The sequence below is a fragment of the Mus pahari genome, chromosome 5, assembly GCF_900095145.1.
Source record: "Mus pahari chromosome 5, PAHARI_EIJ_v1.1, whole genome shotgun sequence".
NCBI lineage: Eukaryota > Metazoa > Chordata > Mammalia > Rodentia > Muridae > Mus > Mus pahari.
Genome location: NC_034594.1, coordinates 131,838,990 through 131,850,168, shown reverse-complemented (window position 1 = coordinate 131,850,168; position 11,179 = coordinate 131,838,990). Strand labels below are relative to the sequence as shown.

Here is an 11,179-nt window from a genome sequence, read left to right as displayed (position 1 = left end):
GAGAGAGAGAGAGAGAGAGAGAGAGAGAGAGAGAGAGAGAGAGAGAGAGAGGCTACACACAGAAAGGCATGCTCCAAAACAGTATTGATTGTTTTATATTGATTGTGTAGGCTGCGGCTGCTGAGAGAGAAAGCCTGTGATGTTTACTGGGGAAACCAAGAGGAGCTTCTGTCCCTTGTGCCTCAGAGAGGTGGGGGAAGGGGTGACCAGGGGAAGGGAGGGGGCAGGGGGTAGGAGGAGTGATGTACCAAACTTATTAGCTTTGACATCATCATTGTCTTTAAATAAAAAAAAAAACCCAAGGAGATAATTATAGGCAGACAGAGAGAGAGAGAGAGAGAGAGAGAGAGAGAGAGAGAGAGAGAGAGAGAGAGAGAGAGAGAGAGAGAGAGAGAGAGAGCAGGAGAGATCAGAGGGAACAGGTCCCTTGATGTCTATGCCTATGCCGTTCATACTGGTCTTTTTATCCATCTTTAGGGACCCACAAGACTCTCCAAAGGTGAAACCCAGGGCTCCCAGACTCATTTGATCAGGAGAGCAGTAGACTGGCAGCCAGAGAACTTCACAGAGACTTGCAGCACACCAACAAGTTGGACAGGAATTAAAACACTCTCTTCAATAGTCAACAACCCTGAGTGCCACGCTGCAGGAGCGCTCACCTACACTGGCAGACTGGAAGCTGAGTGGACACCTGGCTGAGGACCTCTGAGGAGAGAAAGTTAAGTACCAGTTTGGATCTTTATGCCCCCAGATGATTTTTGCTTTATTTTATTTTTATTTATTTTTTTTATTTTATTTTAGAGAATAAGCATCAAATTGTGTCTCAGCCTAAAAGGTTTTTTGTTTTTGTTTGTTTGTTTTTCCTAGCAATTTACTTTAAGTTGAGTGTATTGTGGGTGATGGGCTCTAAAGAGAGACTCTAATTCCTAGGGAAAGGAAGAGGATACAGAAGAGACCAGTAGAGAATAAGGTTCTTTTGAATGACCAGCTGGGGTGGTATGTGTCTGAGAGAATTTGGCTTAAGTCACACACTCTCTTCTCTTATCAGTGAGGAGAGGAGTTACTGAAGACAGAAAAGGAAACCTGAGGTCTCTGGGTGGAGATTCAAAGTAAGAACACTTAACTTCATTCTGAAGGACTGAAATCAAGCAAGAGAGGTCACGGAAGGAGGTGAGAGAAGCCAAAAGTTACAGAAGCCGCTGGGGTTGGCTGAATCCCCAGGACAGGTAGCCAGGAGAGGCATTCTTCCGGGGCCACTTGAGAAAGTTTGGTTTGTGAATCAATTTCCCTGGTGACTTCAATTCCATTGCTGGCTGTGTTTCCTTCTTCTCCCTACCATTCTTGTGTGGTACCAAGAAGCTGACTTCGGGTTCTAAGGAACAAGCTGAGGGAGATATGATGTGTTGGAAGGTCCTGAGAATAAGCCTGGTGGTCCTGGCTGGGTGGGCACTCAGTACCACCAACTCAGAGCTGGGCTGGACCCGCAAGAAATTCCTGGCCCAGAAGGAACACCTGAACCAGGTGTTGTTGGAAGGGGAACGCTGTTGGCTGGGGTACAAGGTTCGAAGACCCAGGACTGCTCCACAGCACCATCTCTTTGGGGTCTACCCAAGCCGCCTCGAAAACTACCCAAGGTCCTATCCTGTGGGGACACAGCAGCAAACCCAGGATGCCGAATGGAGCCAGCGAAGCACAGAGAGACAGGCTCCGAGTGGTGTTCCCGGAGACCTGACTGAAAAGCCAGCAGGAGCAAGGAGAGAGTCTGAGCAGCCAGCTGCCCCGTGGGTAGGGGATGGTCCTATTGGGCAATCGCAGCTGCTGAGAAATGATGACACTTATCTTGGCGAGGGAGGATCTAAGGAGGCTCTAGGTGAGCCTGCGATTCGGGGAAGCTCAGAAACTGCTGTCTCCACCATAGCTACCTTCGCATATCAGAAGGGACCCACAGCAGAGACCCAGAGGAAGGGCCAGTCCAAGTCTAGGCTTCCTCACCAAGTGCAGAAGAGGCAGGCAGAAGACATGACTGGAGACCCCCAGAATACCCCTGAAGATTTCCAGCTTTGGCCTAAAGACCCCCTTAAGCATGGAGATCGTGACAATCCATTGGAGGGCACCATCCAAAATGGTGGAGGGGCCTCTGCCCGGAGAGTAGAGACCTTTAACTCCCAAGGAGGATTGCCTGTACTGTATTTCTCTGGGAAGAGGGAGCGGCTGTTGCTGCGTCCAGAAGTGCTGGCTGAGATTCCCCGGGAGGCGTTCACAGTGGAAGCCTGGGTGAGACCAGAGGGAGGACAGAACAACCCAGCCATCATTGCAGGTAATGTCCTATCCTACTCCTGCGTTTTCTCGGGTCCCGAGGGGTGTGGCCGGCTCCATTTCTTTTGTGGGCACATAGAGAACAGAAAGGGGGAACAGCCTAAAGCAGGAAAGCTAGGAAGACTTAGCCAGAGGGGTTGTGTGGGGGTGGGGGTTAGTGCGGAAGTAGTGTAGGCATCATCAAAGGGAAAATGACGCCTACCCAAGGCATCATTATCAATATCGTTTTCTCAGAGTTCTATACATTGTGTTTGTACTTTAGGAGACCTCCCTTAAGATCTTTTCCTTTTTAAAGGGAACAGATTTGTCTTCTTTGTCAAGGGGGCGGGCAAGGGTCATACTGCTTCTCATAGTCTAGTGTGGCACGTCTGGAAAGCAGACGGCAGTCCAAGGATAGTAGCAGTGAATAGTGCCCAATTGGATCCAAACTGCAAGGGAACTGGCTGCCACCCAGAAACTAGGAAGACATCCTAGACCCTCCATCCCCTTCTCTTGACCTCAACAAATCTGCTGGAAAAGGTGGACACTTGCAGACCAGGGTCCTGGCTTCTAGCCCTGACTATGTTATAAAGACCTAAATAGGAAAGCTTGTTTAACACATCTAACTATAATGTTAATCAGAGGCATTTATTTGGGCTTGTTACCTGTGTTTATTTTGATTAACAGAGACACCTAGAATGACAAAGAAAAGAGCCTGGTTTGGAGCCGTTGCTTTTCTTTTCCCATCTGGAGAGGTTAATTTCAGGCAAGGGTGAGGAGAGGATATTTCACCCCGTGGGGTCTCCTTATTCGTTTAGACACCCCACCAGAAGAGAGTGGGGACAAATATGCAGAAGAATGTCACAAGGAGACCAAGTTACTTTATGCATTAACTAAAAACCAATCAAGTACTTATCAGAACAAATAATGGTACCAATCTGTATTATCCACACACCCTTTCCTGTATGTGAGTTCCATTACACTGCTGGAGAAACTGAGGCAATGGGTGACATGTCAGAGACTGGCTTGGGGGGTGGGGAGAACAAAGTAGGAGTTCATGAATCATTTGATATCTTCTCAACAAACAAACAAAAACCAAACCAAACCAAACCAAACGAAACCAACCAACCAGACAACCAACCACCCCTCCCCCCACAAACCCAAACCAAACCAAAACAATGACAACAAAAACCACTCAGATTTCTGAGTGCCTCCAAACAAGTTGCACACTAGGCAAATAAATCTGGAGGGAAGGAGCCTCTTCCGGTGGGGTGTCGCTGGAACATCCTTGTGGACACTGTGTCTCCCCCTCTTTGGCTGTGATTTCTCGTTTGGAATCTGGGATTCCCAGACACTGAGCACTCTCCAGTCATGTGGCTTTGCTTTATTTTAGTTTTGGGTGGGAGAGGGGAGGAGAGAAGGGGGCCAGGCTGTAAGCTAGGTGGGGGCAGAGAAAGAGGAGAAGGAAAAAAACCCTTATTCTGGGGCCAAAATGGAAGAAATAATGAGATGATTATCTGGTCGAGGTTGGCAGCTTCACAGTCTCCCCCAGATCTCCCAGATGACATCTCCGTGCTGCCTAGTCTGGCTTCCTAGTGCCCATCTGCCAGGGAGCCTGCGAGCTCGCAGTCTTGCTTGAGACCCACACGGATCTGCCTATGCTTCCTCCTGCAGTCGCAACATAGAGACCTGGGATCTGTTTCCTGGCTAGGAAGCCTAAGAGGACACTCCAGCAGGAATCTATGTGGGAGACTATTGCTTTGGGTTATTAAAGTCCAATTCTGGAATACAGGAACATAGCACCTCACCTCTGTCCTTTACCTCTCCAGTCCTTCTATCTCACCTCCCCATTGCAGTCCCCTATTCTTTGCTTCACCTCTGGCAAGCTCATCCTCATATCCACGTGCCTCCCTGCCTTGCCTGTCACCAGCCACTGTTTCCAGACTGCCACAGCACACATTCAGATCTTCCAGTGCTCATCTGAACCCACCTCTCCTCTCGGAGCATGTATAATTGGGCAGGAAATCATTTTCTGCAATTTACCTTCTAAGGTTTCTTTCCCTCAAATGCAAGTGGCTCCTGCGGTGTTCTGGGACTTCCCTTTTAGGTCTGCTTGTAAGAGGTAGAGAACAGATGACGACCAAGCCTCTTTCCCCCCTGCTCTATCCTCTATCTTTCTTCAGACTCGTGCTCAGCCCAAATTATCAAGGGAGGATAAAAGCCCATGGGAGGCAGGGATTGACAGCAAGGCATTGGGCTCAGCAAGTAGACTGTTTAGGATTTTGCGTCCTTGTCTACCCATTGTCTCTGCTGCTGGTATTTCCCCGGTGAATAGCATGGCTAAGGATCATGAGGTTACCAAAATCAAGCCGCCAGTAATAAGAGCCTCTACTTCGAGTGACTTGACCCTCTTTGCACAACTTTACAACGCTCAACAATCCATCTTCCTTTCTTCTGCTGGTATGGGGTCTCAAGATGGTGTGTATCCATTCCTAGTATGGTGGGACTTGAGTTACACAGAGCGGCAAGGTGGAGTCAGGTTGCTGGGAGTTACACACAAGCCTGTAGCTGTACTTCAGTTGCTCCTCTGAGGGTGGGCCAAGTGCTTGGCTCTCACTCTGCCGATAGATTTCAAACCTCAGGTTCTGCCTAGTTAACTCGAATCAGCTTCCAAGTCCTCTACCTACCATGCTTGGGGTAGTTTTTCCTCAGCAGAGACCTCAAACAATTTAGTCAATACCAGTCGTAGCAGAAGAAGCCCCCACCCACAGCTATGGGACCTTAGGGAATAGTTTTAATACTGGACACTAGGTGGCAGTGTTGTCTCGTGCTCAGGAGACAAGGAAGCCACAAAGTTGGGAATGTCTCTAGTTTCCTTGAGGGCTGTCCTGTCCCAGCCTCTGGGCTGTAATTTAATCACCTTCTCCCAAAATGTTGTTGGTAGGCATCCCTCAGGGTCCATTTCATATGTCTTTTCCTTTTTTTGAAAGGCCTGTCTGGATAGCTAAAGCGGCTTTTTTTTTTTTTTTTTTTTTTTTTTTTTTTTTTTAAATTAGAGTTGTGACTAACTTGTAGCTCTAGCAAGCAATAAGAAAACAAAATCAGCTAGAATTACCCTCTCCCTGCACTCAGAGTTCCCGCATTCTTCTGAAACAAGTCAGACTCCAGAATGAGTTGCAAGAATGCTTTTTATTGAGGATTGAGGGCAATGCATGGTGCACAAGCTTTAGGTGTCAGGGGAGGGGGGTTGCGGTGTGTGTGTGTGTGTGGGGGAACTCTTCTGGTCATCCTCTGGACTTTCTGAAAGGTTTCCCCAGAGTTGGAGCAGACTGGTGGCAACAGAGAGAGGACTGCTCCCTGGTGAGGGTCTTCTCAAAGGTAACCAGTCAAAGGTCTGGCACTTAGAGGCTACGTAGCAAGCTAGGAGTAGCTTAAGGTCAGGATCCCATTAGGTTGGGTCATTAGAATTTAGTGTTTAAATAAGTCAACTTCTGTCCTGCTCTGGTTTAGTCTCTTTAAGGTCCAGTGCATAACCCTGAAAGCAGCTGAGCCTTTCCTACCACTTCGACTTCCGTTCCTCCCCGTCAACCCTGGCATACACAAAAGAGGACATTTTAGCAGGTTCCTCTGCACCCGTAATTGATTTCAAATGTTCCCTGAAGTCGCCCAGCTGAGTAACCACCTGCACTGCAGGACACTGAGTCATTAAACCCATGGTAAGCTGGGACCCAAGCTCAGAGTTCTTCATCCAACAAATATTTATTGAGTGCCTTGCCTTGCAAAGTGTGGCAAGTTATTGAGGGGAACACAAAGATGTCCGAGAAACTGTCCTTGACATGAAGGTGAGTTTGGGCCCTCTGAGTCTTCAGGTTTTATATGTCCCAGTGTAGAGTCTGAGGGGGGCAGGGCAGACAGACATGGAATCAAATCTTTCTCTGACACATACTGGGACAACTGTCTCTGGTAATCTATTTAGCTTTCTTTTTTTCTGAGTTATGTTTATATCAAACCAAAAATTAAATGGAAATATATATACAAACACACGCATACACATGATTACATGAATATGAATGTATATGATTCTATTTGAAATAAAGTAAGAAAAAATTCCCAAACAAAAGACAAATAAGAAGAGGTTCTATTGAGTCATGTAGCTAATGTGCGCACCACAAAATTTGGCCCGTGAGTCTTATTTATTTACCAGTGACATGAAAGGTATTTATCAGGAGATATTCAGACTAAATTAATTTCTAATTTAAATCTAACTTTTCCTTAGCAGAGATATTAACTTCAAATCCTTAGGACTTTACTCTGATGATTTATAAAATGGGAATGGCTGTAAGTAGCTAATTTTTTTTCCACAATATGTTCTCAAGATAAAAACTATAGACAAAAAAGCCCAAAGGTTGCATTTATTGCATTCAAATGTTTCATCTGTTCTTTTTATTTGAGTGGCACTATTTCAAATCAGTTGGGCAATAGTGCTAAAACTTCTATTTTATTTTTCTAAGCTGTAAGCCCTGTTGAATATCTCTTGAAATTTGTGTTTACTTAATAGAAAAATGTACATTGTTACCTAGATTTTTCTGATAGCCCAAGTCTGCCGCCATCAGGCAGACTATTGCTAGTTCAGAGTCTATTGCTAGCTTTTCTGTGTGAGTGACATCTATGGGATGAGGCTTCAGGGTGAAGCGTTCTGACCACAGGGAACACAGAGTTGTGCAGAACACACAATGGCATAGTTGTAAGGAGACCTCAGCGTGGCCGCCTTGATCTCACAGGCCTAGTCAGGCAAAGAGCTGCATCAGTATCTTTCCCTAGAGGCAGGACTCTCTGTCCCCCTCTTTGGCTGCTTCCCTACATTCAGTGATGGTCAAATCAGAGTGTTTGTCCTTATCAGACCCTGAGGAGTCACCCCGTTCCTCTCCACATCCCCCTCCTGGACCAGGACTCAAAGAGTCCATGATGCTGTAATGGCCCAACTGGCACAGGGCTGTTGGTATGAGGGCCCATGGTTGTCTCCTGAGGGTGGCCTTGCTGTTTCAGGTGACAGGGAGATGCATGGATTGTTTGTGTGAAGGAAACACATACCTGACGCTTGTAATTTAGCTTCTTTGCACTGGAGTTTTCACTGTGAGGCTTGGTGGCTCAACACAGAAGCGATGTGAATGTTAGCTGGTCTATGAGGTGTATTTGATCTATCACGGTCATATTTCTATAGCTCACTGCGGTTCCTTCTTCCTTAGAGCCTCCCTGGTGCTCTCTCTCTCTCTCTCTCTCTCTCTCTCTCTCTCTCTCTCTCTCTCTCTCTCTCTCTCTCTCTCTCTCTCTCTCTCTCTCTCTCTCTCTCTCTCTCTCTCATCTTCTATAGACTTTCTATGGACCTTTCCTAGTCTTTTTCTATAGACCTTCTATAGACCTTCTTGTGTGCCTTTTATGGATTGCACATTGCTTCTTGCCTTATTAGTTAGGCATGGCTCTTATTTCTATCAACTGAACATCCCCTAGAAGTTATATGAAGCTCCAAATCATATTTTTCACCCCCCCACACACACCAAATACCTACTATAATGTTAGAATCACATAATTCTACAAATTATGTTTGTAGAATAAACTCGAAATTTAGATTGTTGTATTCCCACCGGGGTGAGGAGAACTTTCTGGAACTGGAAGCTTTTCGTGGGGATCCAGGGCAGTGGCTCTGAAAGTGTGCTATTGCTGTTTACTGCACGCCTGAAGAGCATCCGAGGGAAATTGCTGCGCACAAGGTTGCCCACCTGCTTTCCCTAGGAGCACCCCTTCCCTTATGTGTCTCACGTGAGCCACAGTTTGAATTACTTTCAGGAAATTTACTCCCACAACTCTAGAGCAAAGGCTGGTCTCTTCTGGCCTATAAGCCACGTCATCCCCAGAGCTGCTTCTGTAAATGAAGTTTGATCTGGCACACCACACTCATTTGATTATGTGTTCTCTGTGGCTGCTTCCATGGCAAATGACAGAGTTTAGTGGTTGTGACAGAGACTGTATAGCCCGAGAAGCCTAAAATATGTATGGGTCTGGCCCTTCATCGCTGAATGGCAAAGTGCACCAAGAGCTGCCCGAGAGTGTTGCTTCTCCTGCTTCAGTGTGCACAGAGGTCAGCTGGGGTACACCCGGCAGCAGACGCGAAGAGAGTGTGTTTTGCAGGGATCCAACGCAGGGGGTTCAATGACTGTGGACGCATTGACATTGTCACTGACGTTGACAGGGACTATGTTTGGATGGAGACCGCCTCTCCCTGAAGTGGCCAGGATAAAGGGAGACCTAACGTGGTTGGTCCTGGCTTAGGTACCATCAAAAGGCTTCGAGAATATGCTTTGACTGCTTCTGTCTTTTCTCTTTCTCCCAGGGTCAGGTTAATATCGTGGGGCGATAGTGCTCCCAGCCCTTTCCTAGCTCTTGCCATATTTTTGCTCAGAGTTTCTTTCATTGAATAAAATCTTTGCCTATGTAACCCTACTCTTGGCATCTGCTCTTGTACCACTCTGTTACCCAAATGAGGATTTGCATTCCGTCTCTCTGGAGAAGCATGGGACTGCATGTGTAACAAGCTTCTTAGCTTGGATGCTGTTCCTGCTGTTTCTGCTGTTCCTGCTGCTGCTGCTGCTGCTGCCATGGCTGCTGCTGCATGTGCACTGTTGCACACTTATGGGACTACAGATTTGTAAGCACAGGACAGTGTGTGACAGATCTTTTTTTTTTTTTTAAAAAAGAACAGATGCTAAGTAGTTCAGGCTTTGTAGGCCATATAGAGCTTATGATGCAACTCCTAAACTCTGCTGTTAGTATGTGCACATTGCCATGGTTGATGCACGACCACATTGGTAGGCTGTGTTCCAATAAAACTTTATCAAAGCAAGTGTCATGCTGGGCTTTGCTCCTCTGTAATCGTTTGCAGAGCTTTGGTGTTGAGTGTTCACCCTGAAAGCCATGCTTCCTCTACAGGTTTTCTGGCCTTGTTTCTTCATGCCACATGATCCACAAAAACCCATGCTTATCTATCGTGCTCTACCTGATAAGCTCTAAGCAACAGGTTTCTGGGGAACACTAAGCTACTTAGGAATCTCAGGGCATTAGATGCTGAAGCATCACAGAAGAAAGAAAGCGGGAAGATGTAGTTCGTGTGGCTCTCTTACAATGCGGTGATGTTCTCTGAGTTTTGTGCTAGCTAGGCACTTGAGGCAGGTCTGGTCAAGGCTCAGCGTCTAACTTACAGCTTTAGACCTGAGACTCTGAAATCATCTAGTAGTCTAGTGTGGTGCTGGAGGCAGATGGATTTCCTCTGAGAGCGATAGGGCGATCATCCCATTCACCACACTTCTGCCTTAGTACCCGATGCATGGCTATTGCCTTTTCTCTCTTTGTCCCCAAACTTCTTGAGGTAAAGGGCTCTCATAGGCTCTGTTTGGTCTCAGACGGGCATCATGGCGAGTGAGCCTTCTGGATTCAGGTGGCGTGGGAGGGACCTCAGTCCTCTGTGAGGTATGATCTTTCCCCGTCCTCAAGGATGAGATGAAAACTCCAGAGACCTTTGGATGTCAGCTCTAGCATGGAGCATAGGTTGCTAGGAGTAACAGAGTCACAGCTGTGAAGTAGCAATCACCTCTGGCAGTCAGGCAAGTGCAACACTTTGCCTGTAACCAGCAACACTTCATCCTTCCTCACCCCCTGCTTTCTTCCTCATGCACCTTTCCTTGTTCCTTGGCCATCGGATTTATTCAGGATGTGCATGCCAGGAGGTCTGGCTCCATCTCTTTCCTGTTTTAGTTCAGGCCTTGCAGAGACCAAATAAACACCTTATTCGGCATCTATGAAGAGGAGGAAGAAGAGGAGGGGGAGGAAGAAGAGGAGAAGGAGGAGGGCGCAGCAACACATTCATTTGGATCCCAAGCCCATACACCCTGCATGTTCAGGAGCCTGAGTTCCTGATGTCACATATAAGTACATAAATCTCATGATTCTGCCCTTGAGGCCCCAGAGCTAGGTTACTCCGGGGCCTCATCAAATCTGTTTCTGTTCACCTCACACACACACACACACACCCTGTACCTTCCAGAGAGCATATTTCTTTGCCAAGTATGTGTCCCTCAAAATAACAACATTCTTCACTTCCCGTGTTTACTACCTGCTTTAAAACAATCTTACTTAAAAAAGAAGAAGAAGAAGAAGAAGAAGGAGGAGGAGGAGGAGGAGGAGGAGGAGGAGGAAAGAAAACAGTTAGGAAATAAAATTCAGGGCAAACAGGAACCGTTTTTTCTATGACTCAGAAGTGAGAGATGGGGTAAAGTGGTTCTTCTCAAACATACAATATAGCAACTGCGAGCAAAGCTTCAGAGCATTTTGAAGTTGAAGCATTGCCATGACAACCAGTTGGGAGAGCAAGGTCAGTAGTTGTGACTCATGTCTAGTTAGGAAGTCCAGGCAACTGATCCTAGGTGAAGTCAAAGAGCTTTAACACTGATTCGACCTTCCACCCTTAGCCTATAACTGTACACTTTCCTCTTTCATTCAAGAACTTTCTGTACATCTGAAGCAGATTATGAAAGTAGTTTGGTATTATACATGCTCATTCATTCACTCATTCATTCATCCATTCACTCATTTGGTCAACATTTATTGAGCTTCTATTAGGCAAAATACCAAATATTATTCCCTGTTCTAGAGAGTTAAGAATAAGTAAGAGCTGTGCCTACAAGATGCTCACAGTCAGGTGACAGGCTTTTTATAAATGTTAATTTTAACATTTATAAATTTTAACATTTATACATGTTAATTTTAATTTAAATCTATACTGTAAATTAATATGCCACTGCATTTCTTTATTCTAGCTAGTTCCCCAACAATG

At 46.2% G+C, this 11,179-nt stretch overlaps 1 protein-coding gene across 1 annotated transcript in view; it reads left to right on the top strand.

Annotated features, from left to right (window-relative positions):
* The first annotated feature begins 1,375 nt into the window (after positions 1–1,375).
* The window catches only part of Pappa2 (pappalysin 2), a 238,200-nt gene continuing 228,396 nt past the window's right edge, over positions 1,376–11,179 (top strand). The window contains exon 1 of the mRNA XM_021198056.1: positions 1,376–2,317. Coding sequence (XP_021053715.1) covers positions 1,396–2,317 — 922 coding nt within the window. The 5' untranslated portion in view covers positions 1,376–1,395. The remainder of the gene's footprint in view (positions 2,318–11,179) is intronic.